At 38.3% G+C, this 26,603-nt stretch overlaps 1 protein-coding gene across 1 annotated transcript in view; it reads left to right on the forward strand.

The window, feature by feature from the left end:
• LOC139147509 (cubilin-like) overlaps positions 1-26,603 on the forward strand; it is an 85,736-nt gene that overhangs the window by 40,650 nt on the left and 18,483 nt on the right. Inside the window, exons 2-11 of the mRNA XM_070718626.1 lie at positions 5,899-6,139; positions 8,928-9,007; positions 11,091-11,224; positions 11,691-11,928; positions 12,353-13,274; positions 13,658-13,755; positions 16,600-16,800; positions 19,035-19,415; positions 22,739-23,032; positions 26,286-26,474. Coding sequence (XP_070574727.1) covers positions 5,899-6,139; positions 8,928-9,007; positions 11,091-11,224; positions 11,691-11,928; positions 12,353-13,274; positions 13,658-13,755; positions 16,600-16,800; positions 19,035-19,415; positions 22,739-23,032; positions 26,286-26,474 — 2,778 coding nt within the window. The remainder of the gene's footprint in view (positions 1-5,898; positions 6,140-8,927; positions 9,008-11,090; positions 11,225-11,690; positions 11,929-12,352; positions 13,275-13,657; positions 13,756-16,599; positions 16,801-19,034; positions 19,416-22,738; positions 23,033-26,285; positions 26,475-26,603) is intronic.

The raw sequence follows: 26,603 nt of genomic DNA on the forward strand, positions 1-26,603 counted from the left end.
AGGTTGTTCCTTCAATTAACAAACACATTGTAAAATAGAATATTTAACAAACATTTATAACAGAACCCTTTCCAGTTTGATTGGAGGTATCACAAAGGACTCGGACCATGGACAAAATTGATCAAAATATTATAATAATTTCATCCAGAGGAATGTAAAAATTTACATATGCAAAGTTTATACTATTTTCACAAAACGTAATAAGTGCATCACTTACAAGATACATATCAAAGTTCAAAGCGGTATCACTATAATGTACAGTAGAAGTAACACTTGGTGGAGAATCCGGGTACATTCGATATATCAAACCACAGTCCCTCCATGCTGTGATCGAATATTATATTTTCGCGCCAACATAGTAATGTGAGAACAATGATAAACAACAAACCAACAGAGTAGCATCACAGTTGCTAATTAGTTGTAAATAAGGTGCGATAGCAAAGGTATGAAGCCAATTCATAAACATATTCTTGATGCCTGTCTTCAGATCTAGACTAAAAGGCTGCCAGAAAAAAAGTACTTTAAAACTTGCCCGCATTCCATTAGCAATGCATACATTAGATTATCCACGCAGAATGTTGCTTCGCGAGGACAAAAAAACATTGAATACGCGGAATTCGGTCACTTATATGTATAGTAGCCAATCACTTAGGTTATCTGGACCATGATAAAAGTGTGTCACCAAAACATTGTTTTGCAACTGACTTTCCATATTTGAACGTTAGGAACACGCTTTTTGGCCATATATATCTATAGATATATAAACATTTACGGTGACTGTGTAAAGTAAAGACGTATCTATTTTTCGTAAAGTAGGTGCCTAGTGCACTCTTACGTGAATAGTAGTATTGATTAATGTTTGCAAGTTTCGTTAGCCAATCAATGTAGCTACATAGAGTTTGTAGACATGATATCGAACAGCTTTCTGTGTTTTCCACCCAACGCTTTTAGGTTGTGTAAAAGATTTTTGTGAAATTTGTGTACATTCTGGAGCACATTTATGGACCATTGCTGTTTTTGCTTTTGTGTGTTGATTGCTTTCGTTTTTTTTAGTTCGAAACTATCGTGACGTATACGAATCTGGACAAGTGCCTGAAGTTAAATTTCGTTACCGTTGAGATTTGTCCTAAGAAGGCTTAAATCCATATAACAGAAAGTGCAGTCAAAGCAGTATTTGTATAAAGGCGTAGGAGAATGAAAGAAACATTCCGCCGATAATATTGTTAAACGCCGAATTCTTTAAATTCACCTAAACATGTCGATGAACAATCATATTGAAAAAGTCGTTTCGTAAGCAACTATACACAACAAGCACGAAAGAATTATTATTCGCAATGACAAAGAACTTGTTTTCTGCTTTGATATATTTCCCCGGGGGTTATGAACATTGAAAGGCATTTGACTGATGAGGTCCGTGAACAAAGACTAGGTAACAATGAATATCATAAGTTTTTCTGTTTTTCGCTGATGTATTCTCACAATCGATTTACTGTGCAAATGTCTGACTATTATTGTGAATATAGCAGTACAACATTCTTTCAAACTAAGAAGAAGTTATTCCCAGGGTAGGAGTTACTTTTTATCGGTTGCTAGTTGTATAATTGCTGAGTTTGGCATACTCAAGTCGTACTTGAAACGATGCACAAGTTGAATATGCACGGAAAGAAATATTCCAAAAATTCATAGGGCTATTGGAAAAATTAACTTCCGGGCGTGCATATTACCCATGAAGTCTCCTACGTCATTTCCCCTTTCTGTATGATATATTTTGTGTTGCAATAATAAAACGCTGTCACATGTCAAACAATTCAGGAAATTCAGCCTTCAGATGGAAACAGAATGGCCTATGGCTATTATAGTCACATGTTGTTGAACGTGAAATCTCTACGATCTCGTGAATCAGCTGCATCAGATATCATGTACCTAAAGTTACGCCCATGTGTATAGATTTCTTTTCCTTTGTGCGCATATTGGACAGCACTTGCATGTTGATTATTTGTTTGCATACTAAATAATACATTGTATAATTTACAACTTCAAAAGACTTTGGGACATATCGTGGTTACAGAAATATACCGCAGATTTCGAACGATAATCGCTCTGCCGGCGAGTAAGTTTCTGTTTAAGACTACATTGCAACATTACTCAGGTATGCAACTGAATAATTTAAGAATAGTCCGCAGCAATATGGCACATTGAATGATACGTGTGACTACTGGAAAGCTCAACAACTACACAGAAAAAAATAACTCAAAAAAGAAATTAGTTAATTGATTTTTCAGTACGGGCTATCTGTTCCTCGATAAGATATAATAAAGCCGTTCTATAAATAGTATAAAAGAGAGTAAATGTTAGTTTATGCTTGTAATATTTTTATTCGGGTTCAGAATTTTTTATCACTCTTCGCACTGCTTTTTGATCTGTTTGCGTATGCTTCCCAGGGTAGTCCAAAGAAAACAAGTGCAAGCAAATTACACAGTACATACACCATGGTCAGCCATATTGATTGATGTACCCATAGGCTCAGTGGATGCCTAATGGCGCCCATTTATTTCACAACTTAACGTCTTCTTTCCATTTATAGAGCAGTCCAGCAGACAAATGGTGCTGCGTGCGCTTTTTGAACCAGGTTGAAAAGAATAGCGCCAACTGTATTTTATGAGTGCCATGAAGTTTACAAGTGAATCCGATGGAATCTTCAGATTAAATATATATATATATATATATATATATATATATATATATATATATATATATATATATATATATATATAATATATATATATATATATATATATATATAAAAGAGGAAGAAGAAGAAGGTAGCATAAATTTTTGCATTGGCTGACGCTGCTACAATAAAAAAATTCACTTCAGTAATCCGACTGCAATGAATTCCTCTTATTCATAGCCTTCTAATCATCATCATCATCATCATCGTTAATTGCAACGAATGACTGCAATGGATTTCTCCCTACAGCAACACTGCAACCAAGTTAACTACAACCCCACAAACACGTTACTACAACGACAATCGCACACACACATACATATACACACGTACACACTCTATCTCTTTCTCTCTCTCAATATATTATATATTCGTGTATTTGATGTTATGGATTTCACTTAAAATTGAAAAAAATCGTCAAGCCTGTGATGCAGAGACCTGAAAACCAAATGTAAGGCTTCAAAACATTGTTCCGGTGTAAATTGTATAATATTTGTCCACGAGTATTCTGTTTATTCTCGCTCCATGAAGTCTCTCGGGTGCGTTCGGGCTATGTCCGTCAGAAGCCAGACCTTGAACCGATTTGTATAATTTCAGAACTGAATGATACAGTATGTGCGCGATGATGGATATTGCTGTACACAATACGTCGTAATGACAGGGCTAGTAATTTTTATTTCAAAGTAAGTTATAGAGGTGGAGAAGAAAATGTATTTGAATTGTGGAAAAATATGCTGAAAATACTATGAAAGGTTACATTTACTGTCCGTTGAATTTACTGTCTGATGGTACCTGCCATTGGGCCTTGAAAAAAACGTGTTCGCAGCTGAATACGACTTCACACAGTGAATAAGTCGAGTTGAGGAGAGAAGCTATTTTTCACATTACGATTGAACACAATGCTAGCATAATCATACGTGCGTAAGGCAGCTTGCTGGTACTGCCTCGTGGCAAGCCTGAGCGGTCTTAAAGCCCAGCCCTCCGAAAACGATTATATGGCGCGAAACACTAAGTCACGAAGCAACAGAGTCTTCAGACATTCAATCAAACAGGCTGAGCACGTTCACGTTTCACTATCTCGTGATCGAGTTTTCGATCTCGGCACCTTTACACTCACCGACAGTTCTTCTCAGTGAGCTTCCGTCATACTATTCCAGGTAAGCCCGGGCGACCGCCACCTCTAATGGAATTTCTTCAATTCCATGCTTTGTCCTCACCGAATTTGCGTGAAGATTTACGACAGCTAAATTTTGTATGTTTTTAATTGAATTTTTTGTTCACTAATATACCAAAAGACACCTAATGTGAGTACAACACAGTCATATTCACTGCATTTCGTCACGTACCTGACTGTGTTTCCTAATATTAATAGTCATATTTCTGTTAAATTTCACGCGCTAAAAGTTACCGCATCTTAAATCAGTCTCTGGTTTTACCATTCTGTGGAGTGAGCACGTACAAGGGTAAAGACGTTTCTGCCGCTGTGGTGATCTAAGCTGATATGGTGGAATCAAGCGAAGCAAACGAATAAAATGATACAAAGCAACGAATCCCACCGACAAAACATCATGAAGGCGTAATGATGCGATATTATGGCGAACGCCGCAAAAAAACATCCCGCCAAGAAGGACGATTATGATAATGTCGGTCACGGCCGAATATGCTTGTAAACAGTACATTGTTTGTTCACATATTAACCAATATCTGCATCATGTCGAATCTTCAGGGGCGATGTTAGGTTCCTTACCCCCCCCCTCCCCAGGTGAACTTCTGCACGTTCAATAATTTTCTCCAAGATTCTCTCTTCACGCTTTAACTATGAAACTATTTAATTCACCAATGGGAATGAATTTGTTTTTGCCACACGTTTAGTAAAAATTGTCACTAAATTAACAAGGAATATACCTTTGCTATGTCCTTTCGGTGTGTTAAATTTCTGTTAGCAGTAAATTTTTATTTTTCTGAATATATTACCATATCATGTCCGGTGTTATTGTTGACGACTTAATTTTGATCAGACTAGTATTCATTTTCAACGAAAGCATCGCTATTTTAAACAATGCATTGTATTTGCACGGCACATACTTTGGATTTCAACTTACTAAAGGGGAGAAAATCTGTACATGTTTTCTAGAACACAATAATGATCATACTGAAAAAAACTCTTATGGCGCTGTCCCGTAGGACGTGTAATTATAATATTTCAAATACTCAAGCGCGTGTATTTGCTATGTTTTTGCACTGTTGATCAAGTCGATCGGTCCTACACCTGCCCTTGGCTGCGCGAGGTCCGTTGTCGCTCGCGAGTGGCGTGGTTCAGCGCAGAGTAGTAATGCCGCACACTAACAGATCGACGCAAGATCTTACATGTTTCTTCATTCATCTGCAGGTTTATATTTCTTGAATATGTTTACTCGTAATTTTCCAATTGTATCGTTAGTTAAACATTTGATTATCCGGATGATCTTATAAGTATTCAGTTTTTATTGTACTAATGGGGTCCCGATAATGGTACATTATTCTCTTCACAGTACACAAAACAATAAACAAAACACGAACGCTATTAGAACACGTCCTCGGCTGCTAAAACGCAAAGGAAATTCCAGGATCATAGAAACCGAAATACGAAATTGCAAACACTCACTTTCTTTTAAGCTATATTATGCACTATACATTAAAATAACTCATGGAGAATTTCTATCTCGACAACTAAAGGACAAATTTATGAAAGGTCAAATTTAAGAGGCTCATCGTAATTTTAGAGATAATTAATGACTTGTGTCACTTATTGCAACATGGAAACGGAAAAGTCCTTGAAAAGGGATGGTAATGTCGATACGTCACACTGTCTTGGCTTCATGTTCAAAGGACGTCATAGTATTAGAGGGTCACCAAAGCGTGAATGCTTTATTTAGCAATTTATATAATTGACGAACAAGGTGGCAATAGGTCAATATGCGCGAGGTTGACTTTTTTACGTTCTGAAGTTACTGAGGATTGATCTGTGACGATATACTGAGTTAAACATTGAACCTAAGATAGGATTACAATGTGAACAATTAAACCTAATCCATTTTTGCTGTGGTTGCATATTGGAAGGAAAGGGACGTATTTTTTCCTTAATTTTTTTTATCTAAACACGATCTTGTTTTCTTCTACTTTGACAGTTCGTCTATACAGCAAAGGAAGCGAGGTCTCGATTCGTCAATTCGTCATTACATCCCTTTGGGTCGAGACAAACCAATTCGCAGGCAACTTTACCCCTCCGCTGCCCTCCCACGTGCATGAAATTGAAGACTGCGGGGAATCCAACGTGTTATCGTATGCCGGTGGATCTGGTACGGATGCAACTACTGTACACTGGAGCTTGGGCGGGGAAGAGCGTGGACTGGGATGTGTAGAATTCAGGTAAGATGTGTGACAGGCAGTGACTTACAGGGGCAGAGAGGAGGGAGCTAGAAGGAGAGATGTTGGTGGTGATTGGTGATGATGATGATGATGATGATGATGATGATGATGATGATGATGATGGTGACGGCAGCGACGACGACGACGATGAATATGATAATGACGGTGGTGCTTGGGGTAGTGTTGATGATGAAGATGGGACAGAAAGAAAAAGATGGAGGGATAATAATAGGAGACACATAAACGAATGTCAGAAAAATCATGATAAATAGAAGTAGACAACATAATTGTATAGATTTGTTAGAGAAAGATCCCCGTTATTTGAAGCAAAAGGGTTATATATATATATATATATATATATATATATATATATATATATATATATATATATATATATATATATATTTTTTTTTTTTTTTTTTTTTTTTATTTATAAACATTGACACAATCGTAATTTAATATGACATTACTGTCAATCATAACCTTTGAAAATTTCAACACCTTCGTCTTTTGCCCCATGGCAACGAGTCTCTCAACTTTTTGAGATGTGCTTAGCTAGATGTGCAGTGCTCACACGCGACCCCAGGGTAAAGACCTGAAGGCGATCTCAAGAGTCACATTAGAACACAGATAAATTGGATTATCGATAACGAAGTTAAAAGAAAAAAAAAGCTCTATTTGGGAATCGTTATCTCTCATAACTCAACCTCCGTCGGAGACACGCCGCCTGTTCAGGTCAATAGAAAAGCGCAAGATGCTCCCGAAACGCCACAGTCTATTTTCATAGCCAACTCTTGAGTTCTTTAAAACCCGCTGCACGAAAACGTGATCATCTTCCAGTAAAGTTCGTTTATTAAATCGCACATCAGTGCTTTTTTCTCAACCCAATCTCCCTCTTCTGCCAAATCGGATTCAACGGATTTAAGCATTTCACCAGCTTAAAGGGTTAAACTGTTGACCGGCCACTAACTTTCTTGACAGGTTCTCTGAAATAGAAAAGTTCATTCACACTTCATCGAAACCATCGCATACTATGCGAAAAAACAGAATTTCTTTCGGCCACAATTATATGACTGTTTATTCGTTCATATAAAGTCTTTCACACTCTCTAGGTAGCCTTGTCGTTTATTGTACGTCACATGCGTGTTGTTAGCCCTGTACAAGAAAATGGCAAGCAATTTTTTCAACATTTGTAGTAACCTTGCCGGTCGAATACACTCTTCCTAGTTAATTGCTCGCGAGCAGTTGGTCGGCCTTGTGTTGCACAAGAGACTCCCTAAGCTATTGAAACCTTTGGGGCGAACAGGCAAATTGAATATACGCAATTTAACAATCCGAGATCTTACATGTGCCGTCTTCATACCACAGATGTTTCTGTCATGCAGTTATAACTTTCGTTAAAGAACAACACGGCATAATGATGTTTGGTGCGCGTCAACCACCAGTTTACGTGAATAGAGACTTTGCTTGAACAAAGTAAGCGCGTCTGAAATGTAAAATCCGAAGTTTCTGCTTTCTCTGGGTGACACGAATATTTGCTCAGTATCAGATTCAGATACACGTAAAGTGCACAGTCAACCTATAAATGGTTATCGAGGTAAAGATATAAATGATATGAGGGGTAAATTGATGGGATGAGAAAGAATTTTTGGCCTATCAAAATGCAATGCATGCATCCATTGATTCCTCCATCCATCAATCCATCCATCCATCTATCCAACCAACCAAACACTGCACCAACAGTCCCCCTCACTTCCCCCGTCTCAACAAACCGACAGGGATAACGTTTTCATGTTTACGTATGTTCGCAACCATTAACGTTAAGCATGTTTCTCTTCCGTCAAGGCTGTTCTAAATATGCGCTTTTACGTTATGTCACGGCAGGAGAGAGATTTAACCTTGTTTTCATGAATCCGATAGATTTACTGTTAAATAGATTGATATGATTACAGAAAAAGTATTACGCCAGCGCTTAGAAACAATTTTCTCCGTGCCCTATTGCTACCAGATGTGTCACCATAGGTACCCTGCTGTTGGGATCAAAACACTGCTCGACTCTAAAGTTGACGTTAAATTATTACCTTTGAATGTGACATCAAATTTCCTGCCACTGAAGTTTACTCTTTCCGCTCTAAAATGGAGGCCAGCTAAAGGAGCAAATGTTTGACATGAAATGTTTCTAACTATACCTCTGCTGAAAGCGATACCTTGCAAGCGTTGAGTTTTCGTGACCTTTTCCCCGCCAAATTTAACACGATATAAATTGCCGTCGGTCACTTTTTTCCTGTGAAAGGTCACCTTGTTTTGCACCCACTGGGGTCAGTGAAGGTTAGTAAGCCTGCAAAATTGCTTTACAACTGATGACGCGAGTGTTTATTTTGATCTTGTTATTATGGCAGAATTTCGCTTGTTCAATTAGCGGTTGATATTCATATGACAGGATATTTCATGAAATTCGATACTCTTGCTGTGTGTCTCTCATAATACCGGGTTGTCATCTTTCTCGAGAAACCACGATGAGACTTTTTATACACTCATAGCAAAGGAAACCTCACTGAAGCTAACGTCATCTTCTAGTACAAATTGATAGACCCCAAATTAGTGAGGAATAATCGATTTACGTTGCATCAAAACTTTCAGCGTGCCTTTGAAAGCTAAGTGAGTAGGAAGGCGGTCGTATTTCGATACTCGATGCATAAGCACAGCGATAATATACCGCCGCCCTTATATTCCCCCACACTGTAATATGTAACATGAAACAAGAGTTTGGGAATGATTTCCGTTGCAGAGCAATTATCCAAGGAGGGGACTATACGTGGTACGATGTTTCGGCATTAGTCTGTGAAAGGCCAGGAAACGAAATACCAGGTGAGTGTAATCTGTTACTTTCAATTTATGAGAGCCACGAAGCAATCTGATATTGAATTTCCTGTGTCGCTCTCCCCTTGAACGCGCTGGCCTTCACATCCGAAAAACTCGACTGCGCTTTGCGCAACGTATTAAAATCCCATCCCTGTTAACGTATTATGAGAGATGGAGGATCATTTGAGAGTCGGGAGAGGGAATAAACTCGGAGAGGTATATTGTGAAGTTCGAGTGTTGAGGCAGGTTGGTTTAGTAGGGTTTTATGTCGTAGTCAGAGACGTATGCAAGAAAAAAGGGAAGAGCCGAATGAAGGCGAACCAGCTGATGGCAGACAAAAAACATACAGAAGAAGTATTCTGCGAATATTCAGCGGATGAAATAAGACGGCGGGTGGTGAGATATACAGGGGTGTGGGATGGATCGAGGCGGCCACTAACCTGGCAGCGCAGACAAAGAAAGCCAGAGAGTCATAAAAAGCATGGCCACGAAGAACTTGATTAAAACGACCGCTAGAAGCAGAATATATTGCTTTGCGTGACTCCAGAGTCGACACTTTCACGTGTTATTACACTTTTAGCCCGAGTCAATGACGCATCGCGGCCACGTCTCCTTTGATATATTGAAATACCGGCGTGAAGATATATATGCTGTGATTTGTTAACCTTTTCGGAAAATCTAACTCGATCGGTATGGCCCCTTAGTTTTCTATGAAACATCCCACATTTCAAATATCGAACAAAGGAATCATTGCACTGTTTCGCAAAGGATTAACATCAAAATTCACTTTATTCGGAATTTCCTGGTGAGTCGTGAATCTACAGACGCGAACGTCAAGGCTCGTTTTCTGAAAAGGGGGACTGGGAAGAGAAGGGAGACCCGCAGGGACGATTAAACTGCCGGCGTAAATTCAAGAAAAACTAAACAATTTTATTTCGAAATTATGCGTGCCAACGACGACAACATTTTTCTAACGTGCAGGATAAATATGACGTGATACAAAAAAGCTGAAGAGCATTGAAAAGTATATTGTACCTACAACTTTTTGACTGAACTTCTTTACTATCCTAGAAAAAGACTTTTCTGCCTTTAATAGCATTTACTAATAGTCTCCAAGCACTAAGTTTACGACCGTAAAGTTTCTTAGATTTTTGATATGAAGATTACTGCTTGATGTTAAATTTAAGACAGAAAAAATCAATCAAACCGACCAGACATTATATGATCAGATTAACTTAACGCATAGAGGCATTTTGAATGGTGATAATCTACCAACCATTGGCTCCACGTAAGTTTAAACGAGCATAGACCTATTATAAGTTTAGTTCGCATAACTTTAAAGGTTGTTTTATCTATGTTCATGCCTAGTAGCACAATAATTTAAGATTTACCAAGTGTGATGGAAATTCGCCATGAAAATTTAAATAATAGGATCCCCGTTGCTTATACAATAATTGTGAGAAACGTTAACTTGTACTGACCCTTTAAATCAACATTGTATCATAGTATTTTGTTCTTCTCTATTTGATTGTCCATTTTTGTGTATTAGGATCGGACATTAACATTTATCTGAGGGCACCAAATGAAATATGAAGTCACCGCCAACCTATTTACGAAGGGACATTCTTCTACAGTAACTCCTTTTTCCGAAATTGCATATATCCGATCAGGGGAACATGACATTTTCTGTCCAACATTTCGCCTGCGTCCGGAAAAGATCAAAATTATACCGATATTCCGATGTTTGACATTTGATGCTCATAGATAATACATGCTTGTTGAATTTTCATCCCTATCCCCCGATTCTTGTTTCTGAAATGGATCTGCTAATACACAGTATAAACGCTGGTTGCTATAAATTTCCAAGTTTCAACGTTACAGCAAGTGCAGTCAAAGGCATCATCTCGCGCGTCTGAGGTCTGCAAGAGTGGTGACATAGAACAATTCATTCGGTGATTACACATTTACAAGCCGAAAACGTTTCAGCAACACTAGGGCGTAGACCTAAAGTGCTACTGATACAGTAAACACAAAACACCGAACGTCGGACAGCTACAAGTACATCACCAACCATTCTGTTTCTCGACAGGATGTATGCAATTCATCGACAAAACCGCCAATGGAGGCGTTTTAGCCTCTCCAAACTACCCTAATCTGTATCCGGACGATTCCGACTGCCTTGCGTTTCTGCATGCCGAGAAGTCATCGAGGATTTTTCTACAGGTGAGAGAGGGCCTACGCTATTCTTGTCTTCCTGTGTTTGTTCAGATTGCAGCTCAAGACCTCAAAAAGGGGGTAGTGTATGGTCTGTCGTCTACAGAAGTATGGTTTTCCAGAAAACAATAATAGCGAACAAAGATTTAATATGTCACACTCAGCTGTCAACAGCATGCATACGCTATGTCTGTCTGTCGGTATGTATGTATGTATGTATGTATGTATGTATGTATGTATGTATGTATGTATGTATTACGACATATGTATGCAGGCTTGCATGTACAATTTCCAATGATCTTGGATATTGATTTTAATTGTCCAATGGCACAAGAACCTTGAAGTTAATGTTGACAAAATGTTCAAAGTCAGGAGGGTCGAAAACTTCCACACTTGACCGACCACTCTAATCGAAGCATGTTTTGAAGTGTCAAGGTTAAAAGCAAATATATGTATGTTTAATCTTTTCTTCTAGTTTTTGCATTTTGATATAGAATACGAACAACAATGCACCTATGACTTCGTTAACATTTACGTTGATGGAGTGGACATGAAGAGGCCGCGCACAATCTGCGGACAATATGACGGATCCGACCTGCGGCAATTGTGGTTTCAGTCCATCGAGAATAGCATTGTAGTACGGCTATCGTCGGACTTCAAATTCGGTGGTCAGGGGTATCTTGCCAAGTTTTATAGCTTAGACAATTACGAAGGTCAGTAAGGCTCACATCGTAGTGTCTTTACATACTTGCATTAATGGTTTACAACATACAACAGGGGTTTTGGCATACTGAGTCTGCAAATATGCGCATGTCACAAATATCTTTGGGCGCTGTTGGTCGCATTGATATAGAAAGTCGTCATTACATATTCAAATTGTACACTAGGTGAAAACAAGTGTATTATAGTAATGGTCATTGATAGCATCATACCTCTTTTAAGGAAGTCAAGGTATCGACGTGATTGTCAGAAAATTATCTCTACTTATATAAAAAAAGAAACAAAAACACTTAAAACAGTATCATCAAAATGTAAGTTTCGCCCCAACTTATTAGGCTCACGCTACGACACGCTGTAATTGTTTACAAAGTTTGTGAGAAATACTAACGTTAATAATTTTTCATTTCGTCTACACAGGATGCAATATAACATTTACTAATGACTCACTCACAAGTGGGACAATCCAAAGCTGGAATTATCCGAATAGCTACTTTCCCAACTTAATGTGCAATACCTTGATAAAATTAGACTCTGGAAAACGCATACGATTCAGACTCGACGAGTTAGAACTCCAAGGAAGTACATCTCAGCGGGAACGCTGCGATGCAGACTACCTGCGAATTACCGGAGCAACACCGCCCGGTAGTTCAGTGACACTCTGTGGAAGTGCGGAGGATTACGAAGCCAATGAGCTTGTGTTTGATTCAGTAGAAAACGAGCTGGAAGTGATGTTTGCTTCTGACTACCTCATAGAGAAGGCGGGCTTTTATGGAAAGTTCTATGCACTCGACTCGTGTGAGAATGAAACTGTTAGCGGCATGAATGGCCGCATTTCGAGCCCGAATTACCCAGACAATTACCCCAACTCACAGGATTGCTATATTACCATTACTGTGCCCCATGACACAGTGCTGCTTACGTTTGAAACATTTGACCTGAGGAGTGATGCGGCGGGCGGCGACTCGTGCCAGGACTACGTAGAAATCATGACGGCGGAGGATGAGTACAAAGTGTGTGGCAACTGGCAAGGGAAACAGAATCAGTTGGTCTACCATTCTGTATCAAACGTCATTCTCGTCCACTTCTTCGCCGATGGACAGGGTACAGCGAATGGTTTCCAAGCGTCATACAAGGCCATGGGCGCCGAAATAACGGACGGGGTAGCTCGTCCAATCTGTCCCAGAGGATGGATTCAGTTTAAGGAGAACTGTTATGAAATTGTGCACGATGAAAAAACATGGTCCGAGGCCGTGGAGGCATGTGAGCTGGAGAGAACTCACCTTGCAAGTATACATACTTTACAAGAACAGCTATTTTTGAATTCTCAAATACTGAGTAGGTAAGTCCATCAGCACGGTGAGAATGTACTTTGCAACATCAATCTTTGGTATTAAAAACGCTACTTTTTGAAATGGTCGAGAGTGATTTGGAGGTGATTTGTCATTCAGATATTTCTAAGGGAGATATATGGGTATAAATTCTCATAAATTATGTACATAGTCATTTCATTGACGGCTCCATTATCCTGAAGATATATCTACCGAGTCAAATTCTTGATAACCATGAGTTATATTTCATTCACTATTTATGGTCATTACCCTAATGGAATATAGCCAGGGCTTTTCTGATAAACATTTTATCAGTTGTGCTAAAGAAGACTAAGTAAGTTTCGTTTTGTTCAGTTTTATTAATGCTTTTCTTACTTTTGTAACTTTTTGGCAGTGCTGGACACATCAATGGTGCTTACTGGATTGGTGGTCATGACAAACTTTATGAAGCCGAGTACATGTGGCAGGACAGAAGCATTTTTAATTTCACAGGTTTGTTTTGATACCCTTTATACGGTTACGGTCATTTTTCCTTTCTCAGTTAAGCTAATAGTTTATGGGTTATATAACGTCGATAAAGTTATAGTATCCTCGTACTTCGAGTATATGTGAACATATGTATTCACATAGATAAAGAGCTATTTACCTGTAGCTTTAATATCATATGTCTCTGCAACCTTCTGAAACATGGACACTAATATCTAATCTTAAATATGTTCACATGTACAATGTACGGTATCTCTAAACACTGTGTATAATGAGATATAAAATATCATGTATCTGGTGTTTATATATATATATATATATATATATATATATATATATATATATATATATATATATATATATATTATATATATATTTATATATATATACATTAATGATACATTACGTATTTACACGATCATCCCACTCTCAGAAACAGGCCACGCGGTGCTATGCTTTTTAATCATCTGCTGGAAGCCTAGCGTCACACGTTAATGTAACAACGGTGTTTTCTTTGGCACATGTCGTTCTTAGCAGTTCTCATTTTGTCATGATTAATGGATCTGTCCACCGATGGACGATTATGAGAACACTTCAAGTATATTAGTGTCAACAGGCATGAACACTTAATAATATATGAGTACCAGTACACCATTGTGATGACATCACAGCTTCATTCACATGAAAAGGGAGAATAACAAACACGACAACAAAAGTGATGAAGATATACTAGATCATCGCATGACTGGATTTTGTCAATACCCTACGAGCAATTGTACGGAAATTACTTTTTTGTGAGACCTCTCTTTACGACAATGTTTGTTTGCCTCGCAATTATCATTGGATGGGATCAAGTATCGGGAACATAATTTTCTACAATCATTCTGCTTGACAGTTTTCCAACAATTGATACGTATAAAGTATGTATTTCTTCTGCATGCCACTTGGATATAAATGCATTGCCCCACCCCCCTCGCTCTCTCGCTCTCTCTCTCTCTCTCTCTCTCTCTCTCTCTCTCTCTCTCTCTCTCGCTTGCTCGCTCTCTCCATCAACTTGGACCAAAACAAAATATATAGAAATAATGATTGAAAACGTGGCCTTTAAAATTACGAAGGATATCTGATACTGTCGCAGTAAAGTTGAATATTTATAAGATATTTCGTGTGGGAGATTATTGGCCCAGTAATTGCTAATTAGACTGAGTGCTGGCGATCTCTTGGGAAAAGTCATAAACACTAGAAAGCGTGCTTCTTCAATCCTTACCCTGGCTACATCTCCGCAACTTCATTTTTTCTAATGGCAAACATCGGCCACTGAACAACTCGATTTCTTGATTACACATTTTTCAAAGTGGCTAGTGACTGGTGAGTTTTTAATTGTTTCCCTATTGAACCGACCACGATGAATACCATATAAAATGGATAATTTGGTACGGTACGCTGAACTCAAAATTGAAGAGACTGGTAGAAACCATTACTCGTCGTCACTAATCGTTTCACGCTTACAGTGTACCCTAACGTCGCGATAATCAGCTGTGTATTGAGTCCGATGATTGAACTAAAGGAGAGAATTTGTATGCACACAGTCACGCTCATATAAATATATATATATATATATATATATATATATATATATATATATATATATATATATATATATATATATAATATATATATATATATATATATATATATACACAAAATGTATACAATGTGCCCTCCCGGTTATCACCATAATGGCTTTATGGCAACCTCTGAACTTGGGCACAGAGAGTACGGTTACACATTGTCGAGAATTGAAAATATGGACTCACCAGAGTGCTCCAACGGCAATACATACCATGAGCGAAGCATAGTGCCAACAGTGAACGCCCCTTATATTACGCAAGAGGCTGCCCAAACAATCTCAGAGTGCTCCAACTACTATTAAAGCAGTGAGCGAAATACACAAAATGTATACAATGTGCCCTCCCGGTTATCACCATAATGGCTTTATGGCAACCTCTGAACTTGGGCACAGAGAGTACGGTTACACATTGTTGAGAATTGAAAATATGGACTCACCAGAGTGCTCCAACGGCATACATACCATGAGCGAAGCATAGTGCCAACAGTGAACGCCCCTTATATTACGCAAGAGGCTGCCCAAACAATCTCAGAGTGCTCCAACTACTATTAAAGCAGTGAGCGAAATACACAAAATGTATACAATGTGCCCTCCCGGTTATCACCATAATGGCTTTATGGCAACCTCTGAACTTGGGCACAGAGAGTACGGTTACACATTGTTGAGAATTGAAAATATGGACTCACCATATATATATATATATATATATATATATATATATATATATATATATATATATATATATATATATATATATATATATATATATATATATATATGAAACACGTTAGACATGCATATGGTGATACATATAGACACACACATAGACACAAACGTGTATATGTGTATATATATATATATATATATATATATATATATATATATATCTGTATGATAGATAAATAAACATATACGAAGACATCAACACGTCACTGCAAGTAAAGTTGTGCATAATGCGGACATCATTGTGATGTACCTGAGTTACTTTATGTAGACTTTTTCACAAAATAATTTGCAATGTAGCATCGATTATATTGCCGTCGTCATAAAGAAATCTCCATTTTTCAGTAAATTGTCTAACTACAGAGCTGTGGCATCATTGTCCATGTACAACGGTTTCTGGGATGGAAAATTTTGTCTTACAAAAAACTTAACGTTATAAAAACTTTCAGCTTCTTTGATATTTTTAACATTTTCTTTCACGTCTCGTGCCTTTCCTCCAGATTGGTTCCCTGGTTGGAGATCGTACGACACATTTGGCAAGCAGCCAAGTGATGACGGCTTCAGCGAAGAAGACTGCGTAGAACTGAGACAGGTATTCCATTATCCGTCAAAAGGTCAAGGGTCAGCCGACAGACTCTACTGGAATGACCGACATTGTCAGGCTAGGAATGGATACATCTGCAAACAGCTGGCGTTTGGAGGTACGCATAAGTTATTGCTCGTATGCAACCAGGTCTTGTTGTGGGTTCGAACCCCGAATGAAGACACTGTGTTCTGTGAGAGACGTAAAATGACTTAATTAGGATAATTCCAACCTTAATTTGTAGGTAGCTATATCGTTGAATTATTGCGATAAAAAGCAAGCCTCCTGACTTTTGAACAAACACAAAACCAAATAGAAAAGGAAACAATCATCAAACAAGCGTGTTTGTCGATTCATGTTCTGATCGTCGGCTTACTTTCGCCCTTCTTGATACAGTGCCAAGCAAACTCAATGCAGAATTATAGTGATATCTCGTACGCCCACATACGAGCATTACGGGAACATTATACTCCCAGGGGCATGGGATGTCGGGCCATAAATATTAAAAGCAAATGTCAAATGCGTCCTTCAGATAGATGGATCATGTTTTAATTTGCACTATAGGATCAGGCGCGCGGGGCTGTTTCATTTACCGTCTTCTTCCAAGCAAAATCTCTTGGGACACGTACGCACAACAATGATATAGTCCTGGCTTATTGTCTGTGCCTAGATGTGAACAGAACGCTATACAAGATAAAGAAATGAACATCCCGAATGTATCAAACACCGTCCTTTTGGATGATAAACAACTCTGTACTTGCCTTTTGGGGTTGCTGATCTGGGATTAGCTGTACTTCTGGTACTTTGGATTCGTTATACATATGATGGAGTTGTGCCAGGAGAGGGCAGCGCAAAGTGCATGTCCAGAAAGCCCAAGGACCGAGCATAATTAAATCGTGCCTATGCTTCTATGCAAAGACAGAAGCTACTCGATCAGACAATGGATGCGCGACCTTCGAAGGAGATCAAAGATTTACCCCTATCTGCAGAAAAGCGATGATATAAGAAAATCATTGGAACACACTGCTTTTTTGGTACAAATGAAATAGTCTGTTACATTGAAGGAAATGGTTTAAAGTGAAGGAAACGGTCCTTGTATTTATCTAGTGAACTTCAGGATCATTCTGTACTTGTTGTCTTACAAGCAAGCCATTCAGTTGCCTCTAAATGACTTTCCCCCCACCCTTTTCGGAATGAGTCCACAAGATTGATCAAAACTCAGTGGCTGACGATTATAAAACACAGGATCCAGGAATAAATTGCCGGCTTCACCCTTTTTCAAGCAAAAAAAACCACCAATTGCTGGAAACGAAATGTTGGATTGTGAATATTAGTGCAATAGACCATAAAATACAGTGATGCAAGTATATGAAGAACATCATGAAACTGACACCTTATACCATCCACTGAATTCAAACTAAAGACATTAGACGCAAGAGCAAGGTGACGACGTAGTTAAAATTGAAATTGATAATTAAATGGAGGGAACCAATGGACCGTATCCATCACTTGTATAATATGCCATAAACCCCAGAAAAATTAACACTGAATGCAAATCGTATACACATCGTACATAGTCCGATATCTGTGCTTAAAAGTAACATAATATTTATATAACATAATATTTATTCCTATTCAGATGTTTGAAATAAACGCTATTAATAAACTTAAAGAGAAAGACGATATTAAATAACAAGGAAAAGAACATTGAAAATGTCTATGAGGGAATGTTTCCCTTGGGAGTTATCGTTTCTTCTTGGAAAACAATAAATTTAACATGAACGTGTAGACCTAATTACTATCTATAGCGTGAAAACACACTGCTGTCCACATTAGAAAATAATTAATTTATAAACTTGTAATTTGCCAGAGAGGAATTGACTCTAGGAAGCCTTGAAAATAACACTTGCTTGAATCAACGGCATCATAAATTGTCATCGTTTTCAATGTTTCGTGCTGTGTTCATTGTCCGGGACTTAAATAGCAATACTTGTTTACTCAAGACATCAAGAGCGAGTTTCAATATCATCTTTTCGGATTCCACCCACTCTAGCGTGGCGATATATTCAGCGCAAACTGCCATCATTTCCCAGCGTCGTTGAAAATGTAAATGCGCCATTCATTATCCTTGACTCAATCAGGCAGCTCTTGGCATTTAGAGATATCGTACCAAGAAATCGATGTAAATTACAGTATCTAGTGTGAGCATCGGTTTCAATTGAAAAAGCTATCGCGAAATCAGTCATGTACGATACACGCTGGGTCATTGAGATTCATTACGTGGTATTTTCCGCTGGAAGTTCGATGTTTATCTGTTGGAGTTAAATTAAATCTGCAATCTATTTCTTTCAGCCGAGGTTCCAACCCCACCAACAACACCTGACTGTGATGTATACGCCAATGCAACTGAAGGCATTATCACCAGCCTCGCCTACCCACAATCCTATGCCAACAGTCTGGATTGCACAGTTACCATAGAAGTCCCTCAGGGAAATAGGATATTCTTAGAATTTACGGACTTTGTCATAGAAGATCATAGGGACTGCAAGTACGACTTTGTGAAAGTATTCACGCCGGGTCGAGAGGGAACGCCTGCCACTTACTGTGGCGATCAGAGCTTAAACATAAAGTTGTTGCGACAAGTAACGCCCGGTAATGTACTGGTAATCCGATTTCACTCGGATCACTCCCGGACTTTTAAAGGATTTCGTGCAAATTATTGGACCGAATCAGGTGAGTTCAGCAGGAAGAAATCCTCCGAAAGTGGACAGTAAATGGAAACTTACAAGAGTTCTTCTCCTCAAATACTCTCTTAATTCCACCTTGAAGTATACGCTTCTTTGATCACATTTTCCAATTACGACTTTCTTTACGTGGAAAATATACTTTTATCTTCATTGATGGTTTTCCTACGAAATTCTATAAAGCTATAAACGTGTCTGAATTACACGGTTTGAATGGCAGGTGTATCTGCAATTTGTCGAGTGATTTGATCGTCATATTTTCTTGCATGGGCTGTTGAAATTAGACGCCAACACGATAAGAAATTTCGCCCACTCCTATTTTCCATCAGAAAGCATTTTCTCGCCTTCAACAGATAATATTTTCCATCATTAGCACCAAGAAAAATAGATGACTACGATATATCGACATCCCTCCTCGGGAAGGTAATTTTCTCCTGGCCTGAACTTTTCATCGCAGACATTTGTCATGTGCGATCGAAATAATTGGATCACAATTTCAACAAAAATTGACGAGCAGTTCGGTTAGCTGAAAATAGTAGCAGTAACAGAGAACACTAATCACGTCAATTTTAGATAGAAAGTTTATATTGGGCATACTAAACCTAGACGTGTTACTATTTAAATAAATTGAAAGTACTATACAGACACACGCTATTGAGAGAATCCCCATCAGCACACATTTCACCTGGCACTCTTTTATTCCATTACAATATTTCTGTCAACACAGTACGAGCTATGCGAGAGAGAAAGACTGCAGAAATAAGCCAGATAAGCTTTAGATTTGAGTGCCTTGCAATTGTCTGAACATCTAAAGACGGGTCCATTAACGCGAGCGCCTTGGACCCATTTAGTAGTACGTTCGAAGGGATTGAAATAGAGTACACATCCCATTATCGTAGGACATATTATTGCTCTACCTCTGAGATGTACAGCCAACACGAGATAATTTGGCAATGCTCTCGCCTCCGTGAATGCGGTTGTCAGATTTTCTCTCTAGCGAGGGAATGAATTGCAACTACAAAACAGGAAAGCTGATGTGCTTCGAAAGGATAAAGCTTGTGGTTGCATTCCCTTGGGATGAATAACGGTTGGATATGTTCGTCGAACACGATTGGAACTAATTTGGGAGAATTGGATCTTTATCTTATTAAAATTTCTCAAAAGTGTTAGGTGCCCTACAGCTTAAAGTTGCAATATTATAAATTATTATAAACAAGTGTATTGCAAGAAAAGAAAAGCAGATGAGCTTAAATTTGCAGATTAAACAAACATTGCTTCACCATCCAATTATCCCAAATTAGTTCCAATCGTGTTGTCGGAGCAATAACTGTCGTATGCCATTATTCACCTCCCTTTTTACATCATTGGTTGGGCGTAGACATTTTACTGGCAGTAGTTCCAAAGTCTAACAAATTCCTTTGTATGCGTTATCGCCACTTTAAAAACTTTAAATCGATCTATTGTTCCATTACATTGAGAAAAGAAAGAGGCAATCATTTTGGCGCTTTGTATGACAAGGTGAAATCTATGATCAGCTGGCCTTCAACTTGCACCCAAACAGGTGTCAAAATAAGGCAAGCAGTGAGATCACACGTAACTTAGACTCGGTAGTTTTGCCTATCACGTGTGCTATGCGTCTGGATGAAAGACAATAGTTCAAGTTGGTTTATTTGAAGTAAAATGAGTCGAGTTACTGGACAAATGTTACATCCCCAAAAGGCACAAGAAAGATCGGGAAATGATGCATGCTAGATAAATTGCGGGGAACTACATAAACTCTCACAATTTTTTTTATAAATCTCTGTTACATCATCCATATATACATTGTTTTGTATAATCATAATCCTTTAACTTCGTCGTGTAAATGTCGCCGATAAAGATCAGCACTGTCCAAAACAACAAGTAAAGATGTGAAGAGTGGAGATATAGTTAAGTTTCGGTGAATCCTTCCCTGAAGTTATATTGAAACATCTGCTTTCGTCCATCTGAGCGTTTTCCTAACCATTTTCACAACTGACGCTATCGATGACGTGTAAAATAAAACGGGGAGCAAGAACAAATAATAAATGGTGTTTTTCCATAGGGTCTACTTATTCCTCAGCCAGGTTGGCGAAACGATAATTCGACCAGTTTTGATACAAGATAAGCAACATGGAAGCTCAAAGGAACGAGTCGCGGCCTTCTGAAATTTATCGTGAGAACTCATTATGTACTGGTGATGTCTTCTCTAAAATTTAATGAAAGTCCGTTGGTACAGAAATGTCAATATATTAAGGTAGTATGCGCCTCGCAAGTGAAAGACTTAAACTTTTGCTCAAACTTCCTTGAGGAATCTTTCAACCATTCTCTTTCAAAATCAAGGATGAAAATCGGGAGTCACCCAGCAAATTTTGGTACCAGAGAAACAAAACAACTCAAGATTTACCCATATTTAAAATTCAAAATGGCCGCCATCCCTGTGTTAACTCTACGGAGAAAAAGAAAATTTTCGGATTTCGAAAAATTAAGACAGTAAAAAGTTTTCTTACACCAAGACCTTTAAAATTGACTCCTACATGTGATATATCAGACAAGAATTGTAAAAGTTTGAGAGTGCGAATATATATCCCCGAGGAGCATTCTACCTCATATCCAAGTTCCGCGTCTTAAAACATCTCATGAAATAATTCATAATTTATCACGAGAGAGAGAGAGAGAGAGAGAGAGAGAGAGAGAGAGAGAGAGAGAGAGAGAGAGGGGAGAATTTTATTAAGAAGTCGAGAATGTGTGCAGGTACATCGCTCGTTTACGAGGGCAACGGGTCAAATGTGTGCAAAATATGTATGTCTTTGCTGTTCAATATTTGCCAGCCCTTTATTCAATAGATATACATGCATATTTCCATGCGTTATTGTTGACATTCATGGTGTGTGAGGCATAACATTGTTTGCTCCCATTGCTCACGTTGCCATGTTAAAATCTGAAGTAGTGAAAGTCTTTGAAGTGTAAATTCTGAACAAATGTGGCTATGTTGCGGATGAATGCACCCTGCCTACAGGCGTTCTTCTCACAATGCCTTGTTATTTCTACAGATGGCTCTTTACACCAGTGTACTAATCGAATAAAATAGCATTTTAACGACGGAATGTTTGCAATCCTGGACACTATTTTTATCTTCAAAACTTCCCCATATTATGTAAATGAACAAATACAAATACGCACAACTCCAAACTTCAAGAGCTATTTACTGTTGTTGGTGTTACTATTATTGTCAGTCATAATTATTATTATTATTATTATTATTATTATTATTATTATTATTATTATTTACAGTGCCTTTGTATTGTGACAACATCAATTGGATTTACAATGACGGCCTTTGTTATCTTGTAAACCGGGGACCTGACCAGAGGTCGTCATGGACGGTGGCGGGCGCGATATGCCAGGACCACAATGCAACGCTAGCGAAGATAACTTCTGCTGAACAGTACTACTTCGTGGAGGAGTCTGTCCGATGGAACGGACATTACTCGGCTGGGGACGTTTTTTGGCTTGGTGGAAGCGATATCGAGGCGGATAGGCAGTGGGTCTGGCAAGACGGCACGCCCATTAATGAAACATACACCGGTGAGAGAAAGTTTAAGATTCTCAGCTTTTGAGAAATGTGATGGTAAGCTGCGCATGCGTAACTGCTATTTGCTGCGATCTGTATTGTAACGCATAGCCCACCGTCCTCTCGGCAGTCTTGTGGAGTTCAGTGGAGAACAAAACAAAACCGACAAATTAATGGGGGAAATGGATCGATAAATCCTGCTGTCAGTAGGAGTTCACTTTTTCCAGATTTTGATAGAACAAAATGGTCGACACAAGTGTTTGGTCCAACACATAAGAATCACTACTTTCGAAATACACCAAGACATACGAAACGTATTCGCGGAAGTAAACATTGAAGTTCCTTCGGTGTGACTGTGAATCGTACTAGAATCGTGACATTGGAGTCTTTTAGTGGTGTAGGACAGTCTATATTGGTCCATTGGCTTGTGCTTAGGCGTTCAGCAAAACTGTACGTGGCTAAATCATAAAGTATTCAGAGATACTGACTTCAGAACGTGAATCACATTTTGATGAACTTGTTCTGTGCTTGCTGTATAACATACTTTGTAACAACATCTTACCTACTTCACGGATGGTCTGAACACTGGAAAAGAACGGACACAAAATGCTGTGCATGTGTCTGGTTTTGGAGTTTACCCGTTCGCGCTGACAACATCATATTATATTAGTGCTGCTAACTTGAAAATACACACTACATGGCTCATAACAAGCAATAATGTATAGCAAAATATTAACCAATTGTTAGCCAGTAGTTAGCAAAAGCTAACCAGTAGTGAAAGCATAGACGTTGGGGTCCATCTTTAACTACTGTCTTATCTTTCCCATCAGCCACTGGCTCTCCATTGCCTTTCGTTTTTTGACACTTCTCAATAGCACCTTTGTTTCGTTTTCACACATTCTGTTTGGCATATTTTCAATTGAGTATTCTTGGCCTTTTCGCATTTTATTTATTCCATATTTGCATCTTACGAAGGCAACTGTTGTCTTCAAAAGCTCATGCCAAATCACTACAGTTGATCTCAGTCAAGTGCTACCTAAACCCTAGTAAATTGTCTTATCTTTGTATCTTCAATAAATGTGACAATTTACACCAAGTCATTCATTATACATTCCTTCACTGTGATAGTTCATTCAATACACAAGTAGGCAATATCATTGACTTGAAGTTACTAAATGAACTTAAAACTTTCATGTTTGCATGATCAATATCTACAGCAACATTTATGTTGCAGTTATTCTGAAAATATCTGACATCTCGATAAGTAATTATGTAAATTATCATTGATTCTTGGTACCATTCCTACCAAAAACAGATCACTTCTTGCAATTGACAAACACAATATATAATTTGATTAGCTGTTCTTAAGATATTGATGACACAGACACAAAGATATACAGAAAGTGGTCCGATATAAACTCTCACTTTCACACAAATGGGCAACAATGCACTGGTGACCACTGCGAAAATGCCATATACACACGTGCCCTACATTTACACAGGTGGAAGAGGGGGAAAGAAGGAACACTGAAACACAGTAACGCAAAATGAGGTCAAAGTACTCCAGAAGAAAAATGCTATCACCAAGAATTCATCATACATTTGTCCTCATTGAAAGGCAGGAAGAAACATCTGCACGTGATCGCATCAACTACAGTATTTATGCAAATAATACATACGAAAATCAATATAGAAATGCAAATACATGTATGCACCCTAACTAGAAACGCTAGCTCTGGTGCAACATGCTGATGGGATCCTGTTTTCTTAATGCTTCTTATACAACAGCCATTTCACGAGCAAACATTTTGATAAAAACCTAACCACTTAAGGTATTCTTGCTGTACATTAATCCCTGCTATTGATTTTGTGCTTTACATTCTTAAAGAATGGATAATGATACAGTTCACAGCCTTTGTGAAACCACAACTCTACATATGGCATGTGAGTTTGCGCCAATACAGAATTGAAAAGACTGTTTTACTATGAGGCTTTTAACATTTGTCAACCAATGGGTGACTGGTACAATTATTTGCTAAAAGTTCGTGTAAACAGGAATGTCCCCAGGAAGTAATCAATGGCACCCATTTTGGCAAAGTGCCATATACCGCTGGAAATTGTATGATGGATTGAAATGGATGGAAGTGATCAATAAAGTAGATATAACTTAAATTTTCCTAAGAGGCTCAAATGTTTTCAAACGTAACTGCCCGAATCAGTTGTAAGAGATGTAGGTTATGGCATGTTTAACTTCTAATGCAAAATAGAACATTGGCAGCCAATAGCCAGTGTCAAATAAATACGGTGGTTTCAATCGGGTTAGAACTCACAACGTACGGTACCCAGTCACCTAGCGGAGAAGCCACAGACAAAACCGCTCGGCGACAACCAAAATCTCTCAAGTGTAAAACCACTTTCATGCGGACTATAGTTCAATGTGTGCCTGCCATAAACCATACCTACGTCTAGAAAACCAGGAATTTGCCTTTTCATTAACTTCAAGCACGTTGCACTATTTTTCCTTCAACAGTGTTGCAAAATATACTAGTACACGTAGGTCACGGTCCCTAAATATATAAAGCAATAAGACAATAACAATGTTACTTACCTTAGGCCCAGCAGCCCTGTTACAGGAAATAAAAGTATGTGCGTTACATGTACACAACTTGCAGCAATATATTTGAAATGCAGGTAAAGTGCTCTTCCGAATGAGCTGATGGATCATATGAAGTTGATGTTGATATATATATATATATATATATATATATATATATATATATATATATATATATATATATATATATATATATATAAATATATATTTATATATATATGTCCTTTACTTACCCTTCCCCATTGTAAGAGTGAATCAACAGTTATACACCTTTTGTTTAGGAAAGGAAATAGAAGGGGACTATGCACGTCAACAACAATACTTCAGTAGCATCTGAATTGTTTAAGATGATGCAGGTTTAAATCACGCAAGGGACACTGCCCCTCTACCACATAAGTTTCAGTGCAGAGACAACCTGAAGTATTTGAGTAATATTCATGTCTATTCATTTCCCTTCCACTCTACACTACATAAATAAACCTGTCATACCACCTTAAGTACTGATATTGACATAGTGACAGCAGAGTTCCGATGGCTTTTCTGATTGAATCTATTTCAGGCAACAACCTGTCAATTCTGAGTTATGCTCTGTAAATTACAGCTGTGTCTCATACAATTATCTGAATTCATCCATTGTCATTGGTTATCTATAGCATGGTTTGGTGGTTGGCAGGATGACAGAACAGCTCAGCAGCCTAGCAATGTGAATAACAAAGATTGCCTGGCCATGGCCCAGGTATTTCCCACCTCAGATGGTGCTACTAAACTAGCTGATAAGATGTACTGGATGGACGAACTATGCAATGTGAAAGCATATTTCATTTGTCAAAAGAGATCAAATTGTAAGTGTTAATTGATTCTTTACTTGAACGTCCATGTATTGCATAGCTTCGTGTCATTTATAACTGAAGATATTCGTACTTAAACGTGGATAACATTCTTTACTCAAGGTACGCATATATTTGCATTAA

Source organism: Ptychodera flava, chromosome 13 (assembly GCF_041260155.1).
Source record: "Ptychodera flava strain L36383 chromosome 13, AS_Pfla_20210202, whole genome shotgun sequence".
NCBI lineage: Eukaryota > Metazoa > Hemichordata > Enteropneusta > Ptychoderidae > Ptychodera > Ptychodera flava.